We start from the raw sequence: 26,974 nt of genomic DNA, 5'->3' as shown, positions 1-26,974 counted from the left end.
ACAGATGGTTCCGATGTAGTGTATCCATGGATGACATTAGACACTCGTACGTACAAAAAGTGAAAAGAAAAGAAAAAAGTCAATTTTCAAGGAAGGCAGGTGTGTGTTGTGGAATTACACTTTTGTCAGATTTGTATCTTCAAACTTTCATCTTTGGCTTATAGTGAGACTCTATCACTAAGTGAATGTTTGTTTTTGGGGTCAAAATAGTGTTTTAAAAAATTTAATTTAATTTTTAAACTATTTTAATACCTTAAAATCAAAAAATAAATTTTAAAAAAATAAAAAAAATATTATTTTAATATATTTCTAAACTATTTTTTTTAAATAATCCCCTGTCTTAAACATGAATGAAATCTTATAGAATTTTTTGTTGCTGTCTGGTTATACAGGGAAGGTTCGAATTGAAGATATTTTGAAGAGAGGAGAGACTCTGCTACGCTTTGTGATGGCACTCATTATGTGTAATTTAAAATATAGAAAAACAAAGTAAAAAACAAAAGAAGCCCCCTGAAGCTTATCATTTGGGATGATGGCCTCCGCAGCACCATTTTCCAATCCCAATCACATGCCTCCACTCTCATGGCCATGACTCTTCCCTATTTAACCCCTTTCCCCCACCTCCTTCTCCCCTACACCCTTCACTTCAAACAAATTACATTTTATTCTCCTCTCGACTCTTCGTCCTATCCATCTTTCCACAGAGACTTCGAGCTTGCTAGTTTCTTCATTTGGAAGACAGCATCCCCGTCATTCTTTTCTCCTCTCTCTAATCTTCTATTTCCCACTTTGGAGATTAACTACGTTTTGTTCAAAGACTTGTCCTTTTCTCGTAATCCCTTTTTTCCATTTTAAAGAGCCAACACACATACTCTTCTTAATGTATAACACTTGTCTTAAAATACCAGATATGTTTCAAACTTCTGGTCCTAATCATGACTTCGTTGCTCACCGATGTGTATGGGTGAACGGACCTGTCATAGTTGGGGCTGGCCCTTCAGGTCTAGCTGTTGGTGCTGGCCTTAAAAGACAAGGGGTGCCATTCGTTATACTCGAAAGAGCAAACTGCATTGCCTCTCTTTGGCAAAACCGCACCTATGATCGCCTCAAGCTTCACCTCCCTAAGCAATTCTGTCAACTACTGGACTTCCCATTTCCAGAGGAGTTCCCAGAATATCCCACCAAATACCAGTTTATTAGCTATCTTGCATCTTATGCTAAGCATTTCGATATAAATCCACATTTCAATGAGACTGTGCTGTCTGCGAAGTATGATGAGACCTTTGGTTTGTGGCGAGTTAAAACCATTTCAACAAGCAGTTCAGATATTCCTAGTGAAGTCGAATACATTTGCAAATGGCTTGTGGTGGCCACTGGAGAGAATGCAGAGAAAGTTCTGCCAGAGTTTGAAGGCTTGCAGGACTTTGGTGGCCATGTTATGCATGCTTGCGACTACAAATCCGGTGAAAGTTATCATGGAAAGCGTGTGCTTGTTGTTGGCTGTGGCAATTCAGGCATGGAGGTCTCTCTTGATCTATGCAACCATAACGCAAGCCCATCAATGGTTGTTCGCAACTCGGTGAGTAAGCATGTCTTGTAGAATTTGCTATCCTCATCATTAATAAGCATCCAGCTTATACAAGTTCAAACAATAATTGGCTCTCAATTAATTACTGTAATGGTCTACAGGTTCATGTCTTGCCTAGGGAAGTTCTTGGGAGATCAACATTTGAGTTGGCAGTAGCAATGATGAAATGGCTGCCACTTTGGATGGTCGACAAGGTATTATTACTTCTTTCCAGGCTAATCCTCGGAAATGTTGAAAAATATGGTCTGAAAAGGCCATATTTAGGACCTTTACAGCTCAAGGATACGCAAGGAAAAACCCCAGTATTGGACATTGGTGCCCTAGAAAAAATAAGATCTGGTAAGATCAAGGTTGTCCCTGGAATCAAGAGATTCTCTAGCGGCAAAGTGGAGCTTGTTAACAGTGAAGTTCTTGAGATCGATTCTGTAATTCTGGCAACTGGGTATCGCAGCAATGTACCTTCATGGCTAAAGGTGAGAAATTGGTTTGCCATTGGTTTTTCTATTTTTATTACAGTTATGGAAGTGGGTACTGCTTTAGAATCTATGCCTCTGTTTTTGATTGAGACAGCTTTGTTTCAGAGATTTTGGAACTGTGGTCCGGTTGCTAGTTTTTTCAATGGTTGGTTTATGTTTTGTCCTATTCATGGATCAGATATAATAGTCAATGCTGAGAAGGGTTTTTTCCACTCTTATTCCTGTCTCCACCCATGCATTTGTGAGTTAGTGTTGCCTAGTAGTTTTTACCAGCAGGCATACACAGGAGACATTAATGACTTGGAAATTTCAAAATGAATCAGGGCATGTCAGGTTGCTTCTGCTTCTGGTTTTTTTTCTTGGTATCTCTCGGGTCGTTGGATTCTTTTTCACTTACCATTTGTTTGTGGTGACCATTCCTCTCTGAGAAAACTAAGTTTCAGACATTATATCTGCACAAATTCCACAAACAAGGATTTATACAACTGTGCTAATCTAAATATTTGGAATGTTTGTGGTTCTCAGGAGAAAGAATTCTTTACTGAAGACGGGATTCCTAAAAATCCATTCCCTAATGGATGGAAAGGCAATGCTGGGCTTTATGCAGTTGGATTCACACGGAGGGGTCTATCCGGGGCGTCTCTAGATGCTATGAGCGTAGCACTTGACATTGCCAAAATCTGGAAAGAAGAAACCAAGCAAAAAAAGAAAACCGTGGCAGCTCGTCATAGGAGATGCATTTCACATTTCTGAAGTCAAAGTTTTTTTTTTTTTGAGTCTCTTCATTTCTTTTATTCAGGAACTGAGACCGAAAAGAAAAGAAAATGAGATCAGTTTGTGTAGAAAATAATGTAGAGCACAAGAACCGTAGCCCTCTCCTCAAGAAAACCCAAGATTTGCAGATAATTGGGTTTTTTTTTTTTTTTTTTTGTACAAAGGAAGATGAGGCTTATTGGTGTAATAATTTTTTTCCTGGTTCAAAGGAATTTTGTATCACAATTTATTTTAATTAATAATAAATTATCCAAGTCAAATGGTCATAATCAACTGATGGGCCATATCTCCTCTCTTGGTCCACCTAGGGACGATCAATAATGTGGGCCCAGTCCATTAACGAACAACCTCACAAAATCTCTTTAGGCAGAAAAGTGAATTCCGGGGAAATGTTAAAGTTCCTGACTCCAGTGTTGTTATGAAAACAGGTCTGCATGAAATAAGAGAGAAAGAGTTTTCATATTCACTCTAAACGTTGCAAACTTATTCAGTGCATAAAACTGGACAGAGTGTAGCAATACAGTTGTTAATTTTGGAAAACTGGAGGTGTCTGAATTCTGGAATCGTTTCCTTGAAACAAACAAGGCCTAAGGCTGAGAACAAAGAGACACGTTGCTTTGCACATGGACAGAGAGCCCACAATAGCGAAGGATAAACCATGTAATTGGAAATGGAGGTGTCGTTCTAATCGAAAAACAAAACGACTCACAAATCTCAACGTGAAACGTTGCCTTCAATGCCATGTGTTTCCTGCTGGCTTCAATATCCTCTTCGAGGAAGATTCATCCATGTTCAATGCTTCTGATATAAGATGTCAAACACCTTCCGCCGCCGCCCCTCCCCTTTCTGCGGTCAAAACCAGAAATTATCTGCGCTTGCCATCGCAAGTTTTGAATTATCTATTCAATGACATGAGAGTCGAGTAGGGGCTTGTGGTTTAGGGATGATCAGAAGCCTAAGTTTCTTGCGAACTTGAATGGAGAAATTTATGCATATACTGCCAAATCGGAAAATCTTGCACCACAGCACCAATACCAGAACCCTGTTTGGCTTTATATATTCATACAATTGAGTTGCTAGTTTAGCCAGCATGGCCGCCAGCCATGTGCAAACAAAACTTAGCCTCACCTTTTCAATTCAGGTTTTGCTAGAACAGTTTCCCTAAAACATTACAAAGAACTATACCACAATATTAGAGGAGGAAAAAAACAAAATGAAAAGTGAGAATGAAGACAACCCATGAGTGCCCATGCTTTTGATTCACACGTGCAAAAGTAATACAAGGGCCCATTTGAAATCAGCTACCTGTGCTCAACTTATTTTAAGCTAGAGAAACAAAGATTTGATAGTTTGGAAATTGCACTACTTCTAGACTACAACATTAAGAACTTGAACTGTATTTGTGTCTAATTCCAGTAGAATATCTAGGGTGGTTCTCACAGTCCTGTAACCTCTTACTTAGACGTCACAGTTACCGGGAAAGGAAAACACATGGGGTGGCCACCACCTTTATATCCCTTCTTGTTCCACCAATAGCCCATTCCTACGGTTCTGAATCTTATAGTATATGTCAATGTACTACTACTATCAACAAGTTCTATACAGCAATTATATCCCACGAAAAATTGCAGATATACAGTCCTGTATGCGCGTGCAATTGTGAATGCATGTATTTCGTGCGAGGGTTTTGAAAGAGTCTGCGACAAGAAGTTACTAACCTATAATCGAAGTAGCATAAAATTTCTCTCATGTCCAGCATGGATAGGGATTGTCTGATGGATTAAAAAATGGGAATGCATGTATTTACAGAATTATATACTCAATACCTACGCTCTAATATTTAGACATACAATCAAGTGCATGTACAAAATAAATAAAATATGGCGAGGTCGCATAGCCTAGAATGACCCTAAACCAAGAAAAAAACAGAAGTTGAGAAAAGGGATCTAGCTTGTGTCTGTAAATTGTTCCAAATCGTTGAACCTAGCTTGCCGACCCTTGCATGCGAGAACTTGCTCCTTAGAATATGTATTCCTTTTCTTAATCTTTGCCTAGTGATTCCAGCTACAAAATTTGTTTGTTTTTTTTTTTTTTTTTTTAAGGGGTATGGGTGTGGGGAATTGTTGGATATATGAAACAGCGGATTTTCATTGATAAGCTAACAAGCCTACAGTCTGTGTGTCTTTTCAGAGCTAGTTTAGTATTGACAACTGAAAAAGCTAATAAACACCAGGAGTTGTGTTCATTTAGTGCAGTTACGTATTCAGATAATTCAAACTTCATGTTTTATTTTGGTGAAATGCACGCCAAGATAGCTAGAGCAACATCAGCCTTGTATCAATTAGCTGATAATAGATTACACAGGAGGTTCCCAATTCTAGCAGCATAAACCATAAAGGACTAAGGTATGTACACCATCAAAAGAATTAATTTTTTTAAAAGGAAAATAGTTAAGGATAAGCTAACAAGCAAGTCAATAGTTATATGGCTTACATGGAAGCACCTGACAGTCACTTGTGAAATTTTAAGCTGCAAGATATACTGTGTCATCGCCTAAAAATAACCTTAATACATATACAATACAAGTTCAAAATTTTCACATACATGGAAGCAGCTTCAGCATCACTTGTTCTGTAGCATCAGATCAATCTGACCATTCTTGTTGTATGATTCCACAATTTTCTTCGCGTATGAAGGTGTGTGCCTGTCAGCTCTGCATGTGTTGCAAGTTACAAATATTAAAAGCAATGGCAATGCATTATCAGAAAGTTCATTATTCATTTTACTCAATTACTGTACCTATCTTTTCCCCAAGTACGGTTTGTGTACAAATAGTTTCTGATGGTATGGTAGTCTAGTGAATAACGAGCAAATTCCAGACCCTTTGGACCAACCTGGTTAAAAAGAGGCAAGTCAGAATGAAATATTTTCTCGGTTGCTTTATTACTAATGCATCAGTTAGGGAAATCCTTACCAAGTTCAGTAAAAACGCTATAAAATTTCCAATGAACTTTGGGGCAGGTTGAGAAGGACCCTTTCCTGGGGAAAAATGACGAGGATTCATACAGGTCATTAAATTGCTTTTATTCTTTGATAAATTATAAAGATTTAATTATGAAAGAAAATAATATAAATCATCCTAAGCCAAATAAAAGATAAAACAATAAAACATGAAGTTTTATTAAGTCTTTCAACTGCAAAGAATTCTAGTAAGGTATGGTATTGGTGTAAATAAATTAAAGGATAATTTCTGATAAGAATATTCAGACTTGCATGAGCACTTGAGCACACATTTCTGAATAGAGTGAAATCTTTTAGCACTCATTAAATCCTAGAGAGTTTTTCCACAAAACAGTGTGATATGTCCATTAGATCAGATGGCCAACATTGCTGCACCATGAATTGTTTTAGAATCCCCATCTAGTGAGAGTCCCACGCAAGGCATTTAAGGAGCTTAAAGCCCATGCTTAGGGTCCCAGACAAAATGGAAAAAGCTTTCATAAAATAAGGAGAAAATGCCACACATACCCAGCTTTGCATTATCATCAGCTTTGACAGTCTCCGTAACAAATGGTCTCCGGTCACCCTGTAATAATATATTCATATTTGAAAGTCAAGAGTTTCTAGTTTACAGAAGAACTAAAGAAACCTGAATGTGATAGAGCTTAGGGTTTTACACTATTTATTGTTGGGGTAATCTCCAATAGATTTTTTACCAAACCAATCATTTCTCTTCCTCGTTCATTTCTACAAATGAAAGCATTAAAAAAAGTTGTTATCATTAAAACACTACCAATCAACATCAAACATAGTAACATCTCAGAATGACAAACTAATAATTTAAGTATTTTCAAGCATACTCCTACATCTGATCTCACCTTACTGTAATATATTGTGGATGTTGTGTCATGCTGACCCCAGGATACTTCGGCACACCCATGTATCCAACCACCAGATCCTGAACTTTGATATATAAAAAAGTATTATGTAAAGTCAAGTCATATTATCCATATGTAATTGAATTTGTTCCCGGTCCTTGTGCAAGTAAATCCTTGTGGTATAATAGTTCCTCAGATTGAAAGCCAAAATAAATGAATGACAGATTGAGGATATTAGATATGTTGGTCACTGTTCAGCTAGAATGTGACAAAACCATAGAAGATGATATGCTGGTGAAAATAATTCATCTCACCGCTAAAGCATTTGTGTAGTCGAAGCAGCTGTAGGAAACCCAAAAAAAAACAAGGTAGTTAGAAAAATCTAAAACAGAAAAACAAGTTTTCTGTCCAACCAAACTTAACCTTCAACTCTAAATGCATTTGACATGATAGACAGGAGTGACCAGGAATTATCAGTTTGATGGTGAGGTTCTTTCAACATGGTAAAGTCAGCAATGTCTAGTTAAATCAATTTTCGAATGCAATAATACTTACATTTCAAGTTATGTGTCTAGAGAGAGAATGTAGCTCATCCTATCAATTTTTTCTCATTGGAGAGAGAGGAAAAAATGGACAATAAATAAAAGCAATAATTGCCATCTAAAACTGGGCATTCGTTTCCATCAACCATGTATATAATTACAATCCCCATGGAAAGTTTTTTATTTAAAAAAAAAAAAAAAAAAACAATGACATGAAATTTTTTAATCTGCTATTCTGGTCAATATAAGAATGTTCAATGATACTGTATCTTAAGACAAGTGAATTACCTATAGCATGAAGGTGCAATAACATCAACTAACTCGTTTGCTGGCAGACAGAAATAAGGAACCTGCTTTAGTTAAGATTTGAAAGACATGAAACAGCAGGGATTGTTAGACTTGGACCAAGCAGAAAGCAGAGGGGATGTATTACCTCTTCAATACGGCCATCCAAGTGCTTCAAATGGACCTAAGAAAGGATGAGCAAAGGATCAAGCTTTTGGACACAATAAGATGAGGTCACTCTTCTCTTCTTCAGAGATAAGGCTAGTTATAAATGTATGTTTGTGTGTGTGTGAATCATACTTTTCTGCATAACAAATCAGTGTTCTTAGAAAATAGATTGATGAATGCTCTTTTTCTCTCCTTTTCCCCTCTCTTGGCAAGGGAAAATAGATATTATAATAACAAGATGTCCATCCAATAGCAAAAGACATGCTGATCCAGTTGTCTTATGCAGCATATCATAGTCATATATTGTTTACATTAATATCCTACAGATACAAGAAATCTCTTATTTAAGTTTGTGTTTGGTTTTCTCTCATGAAATGTAACATCATGAAGATTAGAGCTCATATGAAATCCATTAGAAGAAGACAAATGTGTTCAAGTCAAATAATTAATCAGCACAAACCTTGTAGTCTTGCATAAACTCGTAATGGAGAACAGTTTCTGGTTCATCACTAGCAGCCTTTAGAAACTTATCAAGCCCTTCTCGGGTTCCATTATCCACTGTTGAATAAGAAGGTTACATACAATATAGATTATATGGTGCTCAGTAAATATCACATTGAGATTAGCTACGAGTCAGCAATTATCCATCGAGTACCAGAAATCTAAAAGTATTTAAGTTGCATCCTTTTAGACAAATATCAAAGTGATTAAACCCATTTGATAGGATTTTATCTTAAATCAAAAGGAAACGTTAAGGTCTGCTCCAAAACCAACTCCGAGAAATGCAGTTTTAAATCTTGTGATGTACACTCTTTATTGATCAATTAGGTAATTTACAAACAGGATGCTCACAAGTTTTATTTGCAATTGACTAAGCTGTACCAAATATAATTTAATAGACAGTCCAGATATGCGTAACTTTGTTCCTTGAATAGTAGATAACAGGTTTGGACTTGATGGCCAGAAGGTAAACAATTTTGACACATTAAAATTATAACTAACTGCATATAAAGCTCTTAATTACCACAGTTGGTGCCCAGTACATAAAGCTTGTCCAAATTCAGATGGTGCTCCACAGATCTTAATGCTGCAGTTCAAGAAACCATTCTGCATTACAATAGTACAAGTCACAACAAAGAAAAGAATTGAAAGTAGAACCTTCCAGCACATGATATCAGTCATACCTTGCACTTGGCAACCCACGCCACAGAAAAGAAGACGCTTGACACCAGCAGCCTGTTGTATAAGACAAAAGATCATTTGTACCGCTAAATTTTTGAAGTATCATATTATCATAACCAATTAACTAATATAAAGTACCAGTCATTTGTACAGAAACAGAGAAAGCATAAATCATGAACCATGTATTTCACGACCTAATGTTTGAAGTGTTGGTCAGGATTTTTTACTCTTACCCAACAATATTTTTAATGTGGTCTTCAAACAACACAAACATTCAAATCACCTGAATACCTAAAGCTACCAGAAAGTAGAGCTAAGTTGGCCAACTTCTACAAAAGCAAGCCATCATACCATGGGCCCATCACCTCAAAGTGTTATCCATAGGGACTTCTGGGCCTTACATAATTATATCAAGTATCAGCACATTGCACTATGAAGATTGAGTCGTGACAAACTCTCCCAATTCGAGCCATGGTGTGCTCCTTGAACCAAGGACAAGAGAACAAAATGAAGCCAAATCTAAAATTGGAATCAAAATAACCACACTTCTTATATGATAATCAAATTGGCTCTGATACTTCTTGTAGTACCAAATAACCACGAAATGTGAGAACTCTTTTCAAAATTAAAGCATCTAAAACATTGCGAAAAAATTGCCTCAATACACCACTGATGTTGGCAAGAACTGTTGGAAGACTGGTAGGCATCACATATAGAGCAAGAATTGCCTCTTTATGCTACTGAAGTGGTGATTTAAAATGTTCCTGTCAGGATGACCACTTGTATGGTTTCTATCTTTGCCATTCAGTCCCATTTTTTGTTTCATTGCTCAAGCTTAACACGTTTAGCATGTTTTTAATTGTAAGAGCTTCAAGAATGACAAACAAGACAGATATCAAATGTCGAAAGAACTGCTTATAAGAATAGTTGCTAAGCACCTCAACCAGTGCAAGGGTATTCAGATTAGGGGATAGTGTTGGCTTGACTCCTTTTGCTGCTAGAACTTCTTCTGGTGTCCTATTACAGAAAACGAGGTGGGGAGTGGCAGAGTAGCGGAAATCATCAGAAAAATCAAAGAAATAAATCAAATTAAAAAAATAAAAACATCAACGAAAATCTGAGAAGGTAATGAACCAAGCTAAACGATGCAGTTACAAACCTGGCTAAAACAGGCCTGGGAGAGAATCTGTCCTCTGGATCACTGACAAAAAATAAATAGCTAAGAAGGTCACGTAACTTGACAGGGGAATAAATCAACAATAGAAGTTTCTCTATTTATTCACACACCTCTGTACACATATAACAGCCTCGACCATACCAGATTTCAGCATCTCAATTGCAATAGAAGTCACTATTCCGGTCCATTGAGCTCCTGCCATCAAAGAAAGTTACAGACAAAACATAGAGAGAGCATTAATTAAAACTGAGCAGCAATGGACAACCTAAAACTGTGATAAGCAAAACATCATCTGCTATGGAAGTAAATTACATACGCCTAGTAGAATCTACCTTCAACAGGCTTTGTTTTACGAGCATACAAAAGCTCCTCATGGACCCCAAAGTATGTCTCATCAAAAGAATCTGCCTTCCTCCCTCTGCCATGGACCACAGGTTCCAAACCCTGAATGTCAAAAAAAAAAAAACAAGGGAAATGCTTTGGATTGGATAATCAAGGTGCTAAAGAAAAGTAGTAAAGAAGAAACTTACTTCGATTTTGGCCATTCCATCACCTAGAAAAGCACAAGCATTCTTGACATGGGCTATGTAGTAAGTATCACATAAGCCACATCGACTGCAGTGGTCTTTTGCTGGATAAATGCCACCTGGTGGAATGGGTTTGGAACGTTGCCTCCAGTCCTCTCTTGTTACCTTCGGTGAATACTTCTTTGAGGAATTGGAGTTCGAAGAAGAAGATGATGAGGAAATGATTGGTAGTGAGAGCTTGCATGAGATTGAAGTCATCATTATTATTATTATAATGGATAGCACGGCAGCAACACAGAGGGAAGAGGGAAAGAAAGAAAGCAATGGAAGTGGAGCTTTGAACTTTGTTTCTGCACCACATATTATATACGGAGGATTTAAAAGAGATTAATTAATGGTTACAGTTTTGTTAACGGAGTAACGACACCGTCTCGAAATTATTGCTAATTTAAAATCTAACGATATTTTAGGATCTTTTTGTAAGAAACCAAAATTACAAGTTATGTCCCTGTTCCTTGGAATTTTGACTTAAATAGATGTCTCGGTCACAAACTTAAAACAAAATATTTAAAAATAATTATTTTATATTTTTAATATGTTTTAATGAACTGTATAAAAAATAAATTTTAAAAAACTATATATTATTTTAATATATAATTATATATATATATAAAAAAAAAAAAACAACCATTATCATTCACTCAAACATCTCAAAAAATATTAATTCAATACTTCACGTCAACAACAATAATCACCAAACCATCTAGAAAGTTACTTTGTTATAAGAGCCTGTAATTAAAAGATTTTTCCATATGTAATCTTATATTTGAGCTATTTGATTATTCGTTCATATTATGATCATTGAAGGCTTGTATAATCATTAATTTCAGAACCTGTAAAATTAATCAAAATACATACAAACTAATCCAAATATCCATATTAATTAAAAAAAAAACAAAACAATGATCATCAATATTACCATTAATGGAATCGTGTTCTTCGTCCTTCTTTTCCTTCCCAAGAAAATTAAAGTATCAATTCCCATTCCGAGTTATTATTCCCAACACAGTTATTGTCCATTTGTGCATCAAACTAACATTCGAACCCATGTTTAAATGAAGTTATTTTCAGTACTAAAAAGATGCCAAATCACTTGTTTCATTTCTAGGGCTTTGAGCCTGTAAGCGCTCATGAATACAATAAATGTGGGCAGAAACTGAAGTCCAGCAAATTCACAATACAGTTCCTCATCATTGTCGGTAACTCTACTCTAATTTTTAACCTTCCATGTATAAAAGACATCCCTCTTTAAAATTTCTCATTAAACAAAATTATAGCCAGAAGAGACTTACTTATTGTCATATGCCAAAGAATGACAAACTGGATTAAGGCCGCAAAAAAACTTAATTTTCATGGGTTACAAAACAATGGATGGTATAACTGACTTGAAATATACAAAGACCTCCGTTGAGTTGCCATAATAAGGGGAGCGGCGGATATGGAAGACGCACAGGATGGTCCTCCAGGAAAGATGCTTCTTGTCCCAGTATGATGAGTGATCCTGTCTCGTATCAAAGACGCTTGCCTGTTCTTCGTCTGGATGGTCCTCCAGGAAAGAGCTTCATAATCCACCCTAAAACCCTTTCCACCACCTATTTGGGGAAAAAGAAAGAGCGAGATATATATTTATCAGCAACCAATAAATGGGGAGCAAAAAAAAATCTTCTATTTCCTAATGAACATCTCTAACACTCGGTTGGTTGAGGAAGTAGGGAAAATGGATGGGAGAGGGGATGAGATGCTTCCTTGTTTCGTTGGGTGGAAAGACCCAAGGAAAAAGATCCCTTCCTGACATGACATGTACTAATTTTAAATCTGCCCACTTTGGGCAGTTTATTTTCCATCTCCCTCCCTTATCACATCTCATGCATTAATATTCATCCTTTCTCCTCTCTATCCCATTGTAAACTTTCCTCCTCCCCCTCTCTCCATCCTTCCTATTGAACAAAGCGCAAATTTTCCCTCACCAAATGGCTGCCGCTCCCACCCCTTTGACATGCTCCAGGCGTCTTTCCAACCAAATAAGTAAGGGTATGCCATCTGCTCCGCAGGGGATATCAGTGGGTTCAAGTACAAGGAAGAAAAAGAGATACAAGTCAAGGTTCCAGTGCTGTTATTGTATTTACGAATACTTGGCAGGGTAAAAGTAGAATTCTATCCTGAATTCATTGAATTTTGCCATCATCCACCAATCAAGTATAGTTTCATAGGTGGACATAGATTTTCTTCATACAGAATAATCATTGCACTGCAAAAGTGTGATAAGCCCTAAAATCCAGGATCCAATGAGCCATTTACCTTGTTAAGACTCGAAAAAAATGCAATTCCTCCCCTCTAATCAGACATTACTGACTCTACCAATAATTACAACAATAGTTCTAATATTTGGTGTTAGATATCATACCTCATCACCTTCATCTGCATATGTATTGCTGTCCTGCACGGTATGAGAATTGGGCAACCTTGCTGGGATATTTTCATTGGCCATACTTTGAGCAGTCAAAAGCTCTAATCTTTGAGTTTGAACCTCAAGTTTACGCGACAATTCATTGTTCAAATCCTTCATTTATTTGAAACAAAAATCCCAATAAATTATATAAGAAAACTAGATGAAAATATTGAATACACGTCAGCATCCAGAAATAGAAAATTAATCAATAGTATAAAACATTTGATTATTCAGGAAAAAAAAAATTCAACTTAGACTAGATCACTAGAATAACACTCACCAACCTCGTCAATTTCTAATCCATAACCATTTCCTGATCTAGGGAGACACATTGATTCTAAGAATGTGTAAAATACACTACAAACTTAAGTATACCACCTGTAGTAAAACAATACTCTCCACACATTCTAATATGATGGGAAGTAGGCAGATCTTCACAGGTGTTTGTCCCTATAAAATACAGTTTTTCAAAATCTTATTTCTAGAAGTTTAAACATCAAAATAAAGTAGGAGGTACCACCTATGTACAAGAAAAAAATGAGTGCGTTGACAACATATTATGCAAAATTTACAATTTATAACATGAACTTTTCAGAATGAAAAAAAAAAAAAGGAATAGCTGTGTAGTAAGCAAAAAATGAGAAGTTTTAATCCAAAAATGTTTCAAACGGCTAAGAGCAGACTGTACCCCCTTAAAAGCTCTCTGTTTTGCTCCTTTCATCAAAATCCAAAATCTTACTAAGGTATACACCCCATATATCTTTTTGCCTGTACCGAAACCAAACCCTTGCCGAGCATTTAATCCCTATTCATCTGAACCTCGAAGAGATCAATGGAAAGAAATGGTGCCATGCACCATAAACCATAAGATTCCTTCCCCTCTTTTCTCGAGATTAGTTATAGTTATAATCCTTTCCCAAGCTGCTTCCCTAAGAGGTTCGCATCCAACAAAATCACTTCACATATAATCTAACTCCATTGTTCATTTCAGGCTAGAGGTTACCTTTAGCTTGGAGCACTGAGATGACTCAGATGTCAAAGCATGCATCAACTCTTCTTTTTCCAATGCAAGCTGCGCCACAAAAGGGACATTGTTGACTTTACATTTATTTATTCTACTTCAGTCACTTCATAAATTATTTCATTATTTAACAGAAAAGAAGGGGAAAATTTTCTCAAAAGCCTTGAGTGCTTAGGCTTGCAAAGAATTGACAGTATATAAAAAACATACCTCGGAAAGTATTGTGTTAATGTTTTGAATCATTCTCATTTGATCTGGTGGAATGTACACAGATGAAGCTTCAAGATTTGACTGACCATTTTCGGGTAGCATGAGAAAATCAGTAGCATCACTTCTAGGAACAGATGAAGTACCATGTGTTTCCTGGCTGGTAGTCACCGGGATGTCATCTGCAATTGAAATGAAGAAGAAAACCATGACTAATGGGAAAAGGAAAAGACTTTGGAGAACAAATTGCAAAATGATTCATTGCAGCACAGCAGTAACCAGAGTGAATATTGTCTGAGGTTGTACAATGGAAAGGGAAAATAGTATACACCAAGAAACCAATGCCCAACACAAAAATTAAAGCTCAAACATACTCGTCCAGAATAATATGTTGATGAAAACAAGAACAAGGAGGCAATCCCCCACATCTTCACGTCTATGAGATGTCAAAGCTATCCCACAGTTTCACAAAGGACATGGGAGATCAATAGGTCTGAATAAAGTGTCTGAATTTTTGTCTCTATAGAGTCTATCAAAGCATTCAAATGTGATAATTAGCTGTCATCCCATACATTATGTAATGTTGTGATTGACAGATATATTAAACAAAGAAAAAACAGGAAAGCAATCACTCTTAATCCAGAAATGTAGAGGATGTATGAATTTTAGGTCCAATTGTACACACTCTGAGAAATGTACACTGGCATAATGATCCATAGTTGTGGAATTCCTGAAGTTTCTTAACAGAACAAAAGGCTCAAGACTGAACAACCAAAAAATGAGCTCAATCATCATTTCCACCATACCCTTTTTTTTTTTATGAAAAAACATGTAGCAACAGCATCATTTCCAACGAATTCCTGAAGTTCCTTGACAGAACAAAAGGCTCAAAGACTGAACCACCAAAAAATAAGCTCAATCATCATTTCCAACAAATAGGACCCCTTTTGGAAGACAACCCCCCACCCCCTTTTTTTTTCAGTGAAGAAACATGTAAGCAACAGCATCCACTATGCAGTAACATTTTGAACAGCACAACATCAATTCCAAGAGAACTATCATTACCTAAATCTTCTGTCGATGTTGCTACATTTTTTTTCTCAGCACTCCTGCTTGCACCTGGGGACTTTTCAGTTACAGAAGCTTTACGTAGCTTGGATTGCAATACTTTCTTCTCTGTCAAAAAAATGATGATTAGTTAGGTAGAAACATTAAAAGCATATACAATTTATGTGAGATAATTAATCATTTCATTTTTCACCCACAAATAAAATCACTCATTGATGGAAAAACTTAACAGAACTGAAAAAAAAATCAATTGATCTGAAACATTGCCCTAAAAAGAAATCATAATAAGTATATTCTGGAATCATGCAAAATAATTATATGGACCATATTGGGTTAACAGTCATACAAGTTCTTGAACTTCAAAAAGCCCAATCCTATAGCAGTTTTAAGAAATGTTGTATCTCCATAATCAAAATGGAGATGATTACGAGGCTCCCATGTAGTAAATATGCTTTCATCAGCATCATAAAATATCAAGACAAAGAAAGCTTGTTGTTAGCAAATCTTTCATTTATCAGCTGGAAGGATGGGTTATGCTTGGAAATGAATTCTGCAAGCTGTTTGCAAAACTCTCTTCAACCTGTCTCTTTTATAAATGGTACTCAACTGAGTTTTTTAAAGAGGACAATGACAAACTGAAGAACAGAATAAACCAATCAACTGTACTTATTAATGATTTAAAGGTCCTTTCAAAGTAGTTTGAGGAAGTTTTAGCAGACTTCTTGATTTTGCTTCTCAAAGCAATGCATGCACACTCTATGTTAAGTCAGGAAGTTTTTATTTTCAACTTGTAGAGAACTACCAGATGAAGTACACAGTATGTGATAAATTTCTTTCTTGTTAGGTTTCATTCGTGAAAGCAAACATAGGAGGATCTACAGTGGTGTCCCTCTTTTGACACCTTTCTTGATTAAATTTAACTAGGTATGGACCAGACCATTTTTTTTGTTGTGTAAAAATGATGATCAGGTGCTGCAATTGCATTTTGAAAAGGGAAGAAAAATCCGTGATTCGGGTCATAGATCTGATTAGTCAAATAAGTTAGTTTTATTTAAATTAGACGATAAAAAAAAAAAGAAAAAAAAAAGGCAACTATAGCAAAATGAACATTGTTTTTTTATATAAAAAAAAAAAAAAAGTGATCATGAGAACTTGGTAAAAAAATATTTTTTATCAAAATGGGAGAAATGATGTAGCTTAATTCTCAACCCATTAAATATAAAAGGATGAAATGGGGTATAAAAAAATCTGGTTTGGTCAACTCAAGTTAGCATGACAAACTTGTGGCCCCAGTAATCAGAGTTGAGCCAACTTGAATTATCATGCCCACTTTTTGTTTTTTTTTTGTTTTTTATATTTAGTCAAATACCAAATTGCCCCTCAGTTGACCTAATAATAACAAAAAAACCATTATGAAATAATGAAAAAGCCCTTGGCGCTAGGTTGTAAATTTTTTGCTTTCAAGGGTATTTTGGTAGTTTCATTATGCTTTATATATATATATATATATATATATATATATATATCAAATATAAACTGCCCCTTAGATGACTTGATAATAATGAAAAAACATGTGAAAATACAAAAAAAACCGTTGGACATCAATTTTAAAAATTTTGCTTTCAAGGGCATTTGGTCAATTGATCTTTGATCAATTTGGTTATGACTAATGCAGCTTGTAAAAAGACCTTAATGCCCCAATAGCTAGTTCAATATTTTTGGGTGTGAAGGGCAAAGATCTCATTACACTGTTCTTATTCCAGTGAACAATGCAAATAGATATGTCTGAAGTGTTTTTCCATGCCTAAACTTTTCTTAATAATTTTATTGATAAAACAAGTTCTCTAAATTTTCTAACAAGTGGATAATATATCAAACAGTTTAGGAGGAATGACTTCCTCATTGTAACATTTCTCATCCATAATGGTTACAAAGTTGCATGGCATATGTTTATTTTTGTTTTTAATAGACCAAATATTTCTTTTGCTAATCCATCTAGTTCATCATCCCCCCATTTCCTCACTCCCCACTCTTTTCTTAGACCTCATTTTAGCATAAGGAAAAAAAAACATATATATAAAAGCAGTGAACAAAAACTATGTGTGAATACCTTCTTGGAGAGCATCAATTGTTGACTGCAAATCCTGACGATCTTTCTCCAGGCTGGACATTTTCTTTCTGCAGGATTCAATTTGAATCATAATGGTTAAATGTTGTTTCAATTAAGAAAACATAGAAAAAAAGGCAATTGGAAAGGATAATGTAGGACTAATACAAAAATTGTCCACTAAATGGAGAAGGGAAATATATTGGTATGCACATAGGTATGCGCATCATCAGTAAAAAAAGAATAGTTCCCTAAAGGAAAAAACATTGGCTAATTACTGTCATTTTGTCCCTTTGGAACTAAAGATAGAGTCTTCCTTTTTTGGCATGCATATTTCACTCAATCATGGAAATGTTGTTGGTATTCTAATGAAAATCGGTGCTTGCATGACAGAATCCCTCTCTCCCAAAATATGGTTACTGTTACCTCCCAGCATAGCTGGACTCCAATTATATGGATAACTGTTCCAGAATCCATGCATAACAAATCTTGATAGTTGCACAAAATGCTTCTTTATATAAGTTTTTTAAACAAACCCTGTTAAAAGTCCACCAATATAAACACACAAAAAAAGACTACCAGAACATCAAGTTAAACTGAAGATGTACATCTCAAATTCTTCATCTCCAGTCAAAGGAGAGGTAAAGCATACTTGTATGAAGTTATCTCAGCCTGTGAGTTCTCTAATTGCCTCCCCAGCTTAAGCTCACTAGACCTTAGCCTGAGTGCCTACACAAGCAGGTTATAGAACAAAGTTAAGGGAAAGAGAGAAGTAACCAAGCATAACAACTATATTAAATTTGTGGTTATGAATGACATTGGTATCAAAAAGTACCACAATATAAACTACAATATGAGGAGATTATTTTTCATATGTGGATGGTACAAAAATTTTAAGCACCCAAATGTAGTGCTGTTTTAGCAGATTAGAACAATGTATCATCATTCCAGCAATTTAATAAAGGATTTCCATATTAACTTCACAGCAATTTAATTGTTGTGCCTCCGTAAAGAACAATTTTGTATACACAAAAATTTACTTAGTAGACAAAAACTAATGTTACAAAATTAAGAGTCAACCTTGAATTAGATGTGCCTAAGACAAAAACCAGTGGGTTGAGTGTAATTCAAACAATGCTATCATCTATCAAGAACAAATGAAACTTTAGTTGCATTCCTACATTAGCATATTCCAATTCAGTCACACATTCTTCACAAAGCAAGGGCAAAGTGGGGGGATGCTTGGAACTGTCATCTTGAAAGGCAAGAAAACAAGACGAACAAGAACCAATAATAAAAAGGCAATTTAGTACCTTCTCTTCCAAACTAATAACTTCAGAAGCCAGTAGCTTGGCTCGTTCATCAGCAGCATTACACTCGAGCTGTGCATTTGCACATGCAATTTTGACAGACTCGAGTTCCACCTGGTAACATCAATGCGCATAAAAACAATGGAAATGGAAATGACCATAAATACCAAGATAGATATAAGCATAACTAGCTATAATCAAGGGACAATCACTACTAACCAAATGGGTCTTGATTTCTTCCTGTAACTGCTCCATATCAGATTTCAGTTGGTTCACAACACCTCTCTAGAGAAAAATTCAACGAAAGCATTAACAAATTAAAGACATAAACCAAAAGAAGTGTCAGGTATAATCAAACAGCCAAAGGCATAATATAGAAACCACACCACTGCAATTTTTATAACTTCAACTTCCAGACTCTGATCCCAATTCCAACATCAAAACAAATCAACTAGCAACCAAGCAACTTTGATGAACTACTTTATACTTTATGTAAATATTTTGTGGCTTACATCCATTGGCAATGGGAAGTTAATGCAACAATATGTCGCATTAAAATGCATATCAAGTGGTGTATTCTTACCAGCAAAATTTATACAAAGTGCCAGTAAAATCCGCAATTCAGATTTGAAAAATATAAATATCAATGACGGTTCCAATCTCAAGTTCCACAAAAATTGTGCTGGTAGAGTTCAAGTCTCAATGTTAATACGTTGGAACCTTGTAGCCTAATTATTATGAGAACTTTAAACAAACACCTTTGTAGACACATACAAAAGATGAGAAAGGTGTAGCCCCAACATCCCTAAGAGAGCATGATAAAAATTCTCTTATGTTAAAACTCTGTTTCACCCAAAAAAAAATGAGATTTTATAAATTAACATAGCTTGCTACATAAAAAACAAAAATAAGGAAAAGATTTTTTAAGGATTTACTTCGTAGTCTCACAAGTCTTATCCAAAGAAAACATTATCCCATCCTTAAGAAAACATTCAACTTATCACATTTTTCTTATATATAAGATGTTGATGGCTAATGGGAATTACAGGAATAACAATAAGATTGGCAGATATTTATCCTCTTTTAACTATAAAAAGGAAAGAGATCACAAGGACAGCAGAGAAAGATTTTGTATGCCAACCTGTTGGTTATAGCTATCTGTCAATGATGAATTTTCAGCAGCCAAGGACTCTGCTAAAGCACGTGAAGCTTCAAGAGCTCGTTGCAAGGAGAATTTTTCTTGCGTCAAGTCTTCAATATGCTGCAATAACAGGACCAACATAAACAAGAATGTGACTGTAATCGGTAGAATTTTTGGCAACTATCTCAGAGAAGTGACAGCAAAAACATGTTGAAGTGAAATTTGATAGTTTCCTCTTGGTTCACAGGGAAAAAAAGAGGAAAAGAAATGATCAAAAGGGATGTATGCATCACATAACATACCCCGACCACAATTCCTAAATATAATCCCAATCAACTTTAATATTAACATCCCACCATTCTCCTCACAGCAGATGCTATGTGTTGTGATGTTATGTACACTATTCCATCTGGATAAAATTTTAAAGGACCCAAAATCTAGTGCTGAGGAATTCTTATGTGTGCATCACAATACCAACAAGTCCTTGACAAACATATATTTTAATAAATTGTGAAAAACACTTAATTTTATGATATTCAAAACATTGCACTTGCAGAGCTAAATTCACAAATTTCCAAGGAAATGCTAAAAAGAGACTGGTGAAGCAAGAACTATCAAACAAATATTAAATAACAGAAAACAGGGTACCTGTTCCAAAGCAGAAAAATCTTCATTTTGCTTGGGTTGATAAAACTCATGTTTTCTCTCCATAATGTTCTCGTTAGTATTAGTGTTCATTATACCAACCCCATTAGTAAAAGAAACTGAAGATTTTGTTGCATTATCAAATGAACTAGGTATATTTGAAGAAGCCATCTCTGATAAACTCCTGTCAGTTTTGGTCTCCACAGGAAGCTTCTGGAAAGCAGATGATCCTAAAGCATCAATGCCATTTGATTTGGAAGTATTGATTATAAATGAATCCTCTGGTTCAGTCCGTTGGAAAGAACTACTAGATGACGATCTAGACACATTAAGAGAGTCGAGGAAAGATGGACGAGATCTCCTAGAACTATTTGAGTTGAAACCTGTGGATTCAGATGTCTGCGCAGCTGTATCGTGCACAGGACGCAAACTACTAATGGAGCTACTAAAATTTCTTTCACCAAAATCCAAATTCATGGGATAATTGAAACGCATGTCCTGCTCAACTTCAGAATCAGAATCTCTCAGCTTCATATTTGGCAGGGTAGAGTCCACTGTAAAACCCCAAAACACGACTGTATTAGTTTTTTTTTTTTGGAAAATTAAAGATTTGACAAAGTAAAACCTCATAATGTGTTGCTTATACAAACAGACAGACATGGAAATCCAGGAAAAAATATACAATCCAAATAGGAGGGGGACATACCAGCAGTGGCAGGGGAGCTACTATAACTGGGCTTAAAGGCTTGCTGTTCAGAGCTGGCAGAACTTGGATATGAAGTAAGGAAACGAGTACTATCATTATTAACCACGGAATGCTTTAAAGATATGTTATTTTCTTTGGATTGGAGCAACTCCCTTCCATAAAGGCTGGATTGACTAGAACTGCCATAAAAACCACTAACAATAGAATGGTCAGATGAACTCCTGTCCCCTTGGCTCCCTGTATATATTCCAGATTCATTATTCATTTTTTCTGTCTCTTGGCCATACTTAACATTGGCTGATCCAGCGAGTCCTGAAGCATCATGCCTGTTTGAATCAAAATGATTTGTGTGTTTCTCTGTTATTCCTGAAAACAATGTACTAAAATCACTCAATGAAGGAGGGCTAGGATCTGCATCTTTCAAAGAACTTTGTTCAACTTTCTCGGTAATATAAATTTTGTTGCCATTGTTCATAAATGCACCAATGGGTTCAACAGGTCTGCCAGGTCCATCAGATGTGCCAACTCCATCTGAATCTGTTAGCCGTGCACGTTCAGTCTCCAACAGTTGCTTCTGATCTAGGCTCACATCCAAAGCATGAGGTTGGCTGGTGGGCGCAGCTTTCTTGGCTCGCTCTGCTGCCTTTTTCTTGCGGAACTCCTCCAACTGCAAAAGAACACATAGACATGGGGAATATGATCTTACAACCAGATTTTTTCATGCTTTAATCAGATAAAAAAACAAAAGAACTAAAATGGAAGGAGCCAAGGAGCAGAAGGCTATGGGTGTGAGGGACATGTTACTTAATCATCAGGTGTATAGTCTAAAATCTCTAAAGAACCACAAACAGAGACGCACAAGGGCAACAAACAATTGCTGCTTCTTGACCTGAGAAGGCTATCAAAGATTTGCCAAAGCAGAGTCTCAAAAAGAAATTGGATGTACACAATGCACTTTTTGTTATTGCAATGGAGGTGTTTGGAAAATTGTTTTTCAGCTGAAAAGCCCAAAAGCATTAAAAAGCACCATAATTGGCTTTTACCCAAAAGGAATAACCAATTGGAATTCTAGTGGACCACAACAATCCTCTAAAATAGAGTTGCATGACGAGAATCATGCCTTCAATCGAATTAAATTTACTTTTTAACTCTTTCAGCTCCGAGTCAGAATTACAAAGATGGTTTCAAGTCTTTCCTGATTGCTTCCACTTGTTTCTGTGTAGAGTACTGATCATAGAAATATCCAAACCTTTCATCTTTAAAAAGTTGCATTTTATTTCTAGCTCACCAACGGACATACCTAAAGTCATAACTGGATCCTCAAAAACAATAAAACCAGTATGTAATTCTGATTTCTTTCTCTAGTCCAGTAATCTCACACTTAACAAAAATTATACACATTCACTCCCCCGTCCGGCAAGAAAAAAGGCGATTGCAGCAACATGTTTAACTTGGATCAGGAGCGCAAAGGTAATAAAAACTAAAAATTCTATTTGATTACCACCCAAAAATACACAATTCGCCAAAAAAAAATAAAAACTCGATTATCTAAATTGAATCACAAATCGTTGATAATGGAACCACATGCATGTTTCTCGCTGCACATTTTGCAAAAGAAAATTGATGATATCAAAATACACTTAATCAGTTGCATGAACAGAAACAAACCAATCAATCAAATAATTGAACATACCCGTCGCTTTCCTGCTTCGAGATGCTCCTGTTTCCGTGAGCTCGGCAACGCCTGAGCCGACGCCATTTACCCCTCCAGAAGTTGATACCCTCAAATTCTCATCCAGCTAAACTACTTATCCACAAACCAATCACAATCACAAAAAAAGAATCCAGATCAAGAAATAAAAAACGAAGGAAATATTGCAATTCGAAAGGTATAATGGTGAGTTAAATTCGGATTTTGAAATTTAATTTAATGGAATCTTGATTTTGTACGGACCGAAAAGGAAAAACAAAGAGGTCCGATCTGATCGGGTGAGAGAGAGAAGGGAGGATAGCTGTTTGTTGTGCGCAAAAATAAATTGTGGGTGCACTTCAGGCAGATCTCCTTTGTTTTCTCTCTCTGTTTTTTTTTTTTTTGTTTTTTGGGTTTCGTGTATTACGTTTTGAGTTTAAATTTGGGGTGGATGCGAGGGACAAAATTACGTGCTGCTGCGTTTAAAATGACGGGCGTTGGATCTTTTGTGTTGTACTCCAACAGTAAGATTATTATTTTTTTTAGGAAAATTGTTATTAATATGTGCAAATAGTTATTAATTTGTAATGTTTGAAAATTAACTTTTTTTATGGAAACTTGGTAATATTTCCTTCTTTGTGGTAATTTTTTATCAAAATTATATTTAATCATTTGTAATTATCGCAATTTTGATGTAATTAATTAAATTATAATATGATAAGATGCATTTTTATGACATAATAGGTAAATATATTTTTACGTTACATGCATTGGATAATATTCTTTTCCTTTTCTAAGATAATTATACCGTATCATTTGCATGGAGAAATGTTTTACCGCGAACACTGCAGTCATTATTATTTAAAATTATGGAATATCGAGGGTATTTACTTATTGATGTTATAAAAAATTGCTTCTTCTCTCTATAAATTAATAAATTATTCCATAGAATAATACAGTGTAACTGTGATTTAATAAATTTTGTTACTTAAAGGTAGAAGAGAGTTTTTTTGGGTCGTAATATTATAAATTGTTAAATACATTTACATATAATATCGTAAAATTTTATCTTATGATGTTGTTTTTTAACTAATTGTACCTTAATTGTGATAGTTAAACATGATTAAGCGTGATTTCGAAAAAAAGAATTGTAACAGTCTCAACTTGTAAACTTAAAAATATATATTATATATATTCGTAGTTACCAATTTATATATATATATATATATATATATATATATATATTTTCTCGAAATTTCGGCAGAGTTTCCTTTGTATTCTTTAGGTACCAAGTTATCGACTCAATCATTTCTCAACCTGTAACATCAATCACAATATTTGTCCCATCATTTGGACATCAAAAAATTCAAGCATATTTCAATATCTCGATTCTATTTTCTATAAAACACTACAATAAAACTAATAAATTATTAACATGCATCGTCTCTTTATATATATATATATATATATAACCAACCATAATTCAATTTAATAATAATAACCTTACAAATTACATTATACACAAGATAATAAGTTAAACATTACAATTTTAGATATGGAAGCATATTACAACAAAATATTAGTTCTTCCAAGTACATTAATCACAGAACAAAATTATTTATCCGAGCATCTACTTTCCAGATCGAGGGTGCGATGTACCTAAAAATATAATTGCATTAAACATGATTAAAACAATTGCACATTTCAATAAGTAACTGATTAAGGACTAATTATTTATATACATTAAGGTGATTTTCATATCATAGAATTAATTGTCTTATTTTCTTTTTGAAATTTCTAATTTCATAAATTCTCTTCTAGACAGGGATAAATCTAATAAAATAAAAATATCAAGAGTGTCTCCCATAACCCAGCATATTTAACTTCAAAGTTTTATGATTTATTTTACATCGAGTGATTATCCCATTAATTTGAAAATTTAATTTTCTTAACATGGTCATTCTGCTAGGCATAAATTTCGATAATCAGGAAATGATCTTCAAGGCTCGCCCATTCACCAGGGCATTATTTCCAGTAACCAGGAAATAATTTTTTCAAGGCTTGCCCATTCACCAGGGCATTATTTCTAGTAACTACCCATTCACCAGGGCATTATTTCCAGTAACTAGGAAATAATTTTTCAAGGCATGCCCATTCACCAGGGCATTATTCCCAGTAACCACCCATTCACTAGGGCATTATTTCCAGTAACCAGGAAATAATTTTTTTCAAGGTTTGCCCATTCACCAGGGCATTATTTCCAGAAACTAGGAAATGATTTTTCAAGGCTTGCCCATTCACCAGGGCATTATTTCTAGTAACCAGCACTAATATTTATAATCTATAAAATTCCTTGTACAATAAAAAATATAAACTGATTAATTACTCAAAGGTGTTGAACACCTACCTGGTGTATGTGCGCGTGAAGAGGTCCCTTGTTGCTGATCAGGTCCTGCGGCCTCCTCTGCACCAACAAAATTACTTTGTCATTTGTTCATTCATTTGAACCGGTAAAATTCTAATACCCATGACATATTCTTTGATTAAATCCAATACCCTTAATTAAGTTTAATTGACTTTTAATTCAAGGGGGATAAACCCCTCCTTTTTGAAACGTTTTCTTATTATTATTATTATTATTTTTTCCACAAAAGTCTCTATTCAATTTAACCTATCAACATCAATTGTCTTAAATTTAGTAAGATTCCTCAATAATATTATTTAAACTCCATTCTCTAATTTTTCTTCTCTATTTAGCCAAGAACTCCTCAATAATATCATTTAAACTCCATTCTCTAATTTTCTTCTCCATTTAGCCAAAAACAACCTAGGGAGGGAAGTGAATATTTTTCTTTTCTCCTTGAAAAATTCCTACTCCATTCATATAACAACACTTATAAACTTTCATCTTCCCATATTTTCCAAACAATTGTATTAAACCTCAAATCCCCTAAATTATTCCTCTCTTGGCCAAATATTCAATTAAAATGGGGAAAATCAATTTTTGTTTCTTTTATTTAAAATTAAACACTTACCCAATCATAATTCATGCTTTCTAACATGGTTCAACCATAATTTGCATTATTCCTATAAATTATAACATAAATCCACAACTTCACATAATCATCATTTTGCATAATCCTTCATCAAACATAAAATTAAAGGAATTAATCATTTAGAACATGTTATTTACCTCACTTTGATAAGGATTTAAGAAGAGAATGCAAGAAAAAACAAGTTTTCTTCTTCTCCCTCTTCAAACCCTAGCTTGAAATCTTTCCTTCAATGCACTCACCACCTTAAAATCAACCTCCTCTTGATGTTTAATTAAGTTAATCACTCTAATTACTCACTTTAATTAGTGAAATCAATGAGCATTTAAGTAGAAAATCACACAATTCTTCCCCCTCTCTTTGTTTCAAACTCACGGCTAAAAGAGAAAAAGATGAAGCATTTATAGTCTAACTTTTACCAATTTACACATTGGCCCTCATTTCTTCTTATTTCTATTTTTGTCACTCAACTCTTCTTTTACTTAATTCACACCATAACATCTTATATTTTATTCTATTGTATCCAATTACAATACTTAAAATCTTTTTATTTAATTTATTCAATACTTTATTTATTTTACTCATATTATAATTTAGTGGGTTTTCACAAGAATACCTTGTTATTTTAAAAGAGGGAAAAGGTGTTTTACTCGACATAAAAAAATTAAAATAATTATGAATTAATAACTTTTATTTTAGAAGAAAGTACAAATTATATTAAAAAAAAAAACCAAAAACCTTAAGTAAAACACTATGATCCAAGATATATTTTATTGTTTAATAGAAAAGTGAGATAACGCTTTTTTCCTTCTAAAATTTAAATAAATAAAAAAACTTGCAATTTTTGGTAAAATCATCTTTTCATGGGAATAAATTATGTATTACAAGATTGATTAAGAATAAATTGTTCCACACAAATT

At 34.8% G+C, this 26,974-nt stretch overlaps 3 protein-coding genes across 4 annotated transcripts; 1 reads left to right on the top strand and 2 right to left on the bottom strand.

Moving 5' to 3' along the window:
* Nucleotides 1-517: 517 nt before the first annotated feature.
* Nucleotides 518-3,154, top strand: LOC118048947 (probable indole-3-pyruvate monooxygenase YUCCA3). Its single transcript, XM_035058795.2, has 3 exons — nt 518-1,579; nt 1,690-2,061; nt 2,590-3,154. Exons 1-3 carry the CDS (start codon nt 881-883, stop codon nt 2,815-2,817), a joined length of 1,299 nt encoding a protein of 432 aa, XP_034914686.1. The 5' UTR covers nt 518-880; the 3' UTR covers nt 2,818-3,154.
* A 2,094-nt stretch (nt 3,155-5,248) lies between these two features.
* On the bottom strand, nt 5,249-10,961 carry LOC118048948 (7-hydroxymethyl chlorophyll a reductase, chloroplastic). The gene is made up of 17 exons (XM_035058797.2): nt 10,601-10,961; nt 10,403-10,514; nt 10,181-10,265; nt 10,053-10,094; nt 9,832-9,910; nt 8,896-8,947; nt 8,736-8,798; nt 8,172-8,269; nt 7,692-7,727; nt 7,547-7,608; nt 7,031-7,058; nt 6,717-6,796; nt 6,516-6,585; nt 6,367-6,424; nt 5,813-5,877; nt 5,638-5,732; nt 5,249-5,551 (listed from the first exon to the last, which is right to left on the bottom strand). Exons 1-17 carry the CDS (start codon nt 10,856-10,858, stop codon nt 5,461-5,463), a joined length of 1,374 nt encoding a protein of 457 aa, XP_034914688.1. The 5' UTR covers nt 10,859-10,961; the 3' UTR covers nt 5,249-5,460.
* Nucleotides 10,962-11,739: 778 nt separating this feature from the next.
* On the bottom strand, nt 11,740-23,440 carry LOC118048949 (protein BLISTER). Of its 2 annotated transcripts, XM_035058799.2 has the most exons (14): nt 23,266-23,440; nt 23,005-23,115; nt 21,312-21,978; nt 20,609-21,159; nt 19,961-20,080; nt 19,039-19,104; nt 18,823-18,933; nt 18,162-18,238; nt 17,513-17,580; nt 15,400-15,510; nt 14,338-14,516; nt 14,110-14,178; nt 13,062-13,217; nt 11,740-12,249 (listed from the first exon to the last, which is right to left on the bottom strand). In XM_035058799.2, the coding sequence occupies exons 2-14, from the start codon at nt 23,068-23,070 to the stop codon at nt 12,169-12,171; spliced, it is 2,322 nt and encodes a 773-aa protein (XP_034914690.1). In that variant the 5' UTR covers nt 23,071-23,115; nt 23,266-23,440; the 3' UTR covers nt 11,740-12,168. The 2 variants fall into 2 exon arrangements, with proteins under 2 accessions (XP_034914690.1, XP_034914689.1); XM_035058798.2 differs by having other exon boundaries at nt 23,005-23,439.
* Nucleotides 23,441-26,974: the final 3,534 nt, after the last annotated feature.

Source organism: Populus alba, chromosome 10 (genome assembly GCF_005239225.2).
Source record: "Populus alba chromosome 10, ASM523922v2, whole genome shotgun sequence".
Taxonomy (NCBI): Eukaryota; Viridiplantae; Streptophyta; class Magnoliopsida; order Malpighiales; family Salicaceae; genus Populus; species Populus alba.
Note: the sequence above shows the minus strand (reverse complement) of the source record. Positions and strands in the feature narration are given on the sequence as shown.

Coding starts and splice junctions, on each gene's coding strand:
- LOC118048947 (XM_035058795.2), top strand. CDS start 881: ATGTATAACACTTGTCTTAAAATACCAGATATGTTTCAAACTTCTGGT. Junction 1,580..1,689: donor CAATGGTTGTTCGCAACTCG/GTGAGTAAGCAT, acceptor AATGGTCTACAG/GTTCATGTCTTGCCTAGGGA. Junction 2,062..2,589: donor ATGTACCTTCATGGCTAAAG/GTGAGAAATTGG, acceptor TGTGGTTCTCAG/GAGAAAGAATTCTTTACTGA.
- LOC118048948 (XM_035058797.2), bottom strand. CDS start 10,858: ATGATGACTTCAATCTCATGCAAGCTCTCACTACCAATCATTTCCTCA. Junction 7,728..8,171: donor AGTTTATGCAAGACTACAAG/GTTTGTGCTGAT, acceptor ATCCTTTCTTAG/GTCCATTTGAAGCACTTGGA. Junction 6,425..6,515: donor TTACCCCAACAATAAATAGT/GTAAAACCCTAA, acceptor ATATTATTACAG/GGTGACCGGAGACCATTTGT.
- LOC118048949 (XM_035058799.2), bottom strand. CDS start 23,070: ATGGCGTCGGCTCAGGCGTTGCCGAGCTCACGGAAACAGGAGCATCTC. Junction 21,160..21,311: donor TAGCTCCCCTGCCACTGCTG/GTATGTCCCCCT, acceptor GGGGTTTTACAG/TGGACTCTACCCTGCCAAAT. Junction 12,250..13,061: donor ATGCAGATGAAGGTGATGAG/GTATGATATCTA, acceptor TTCCCCAAATAG/GTGGTGGAAAGGGTTTTAGG.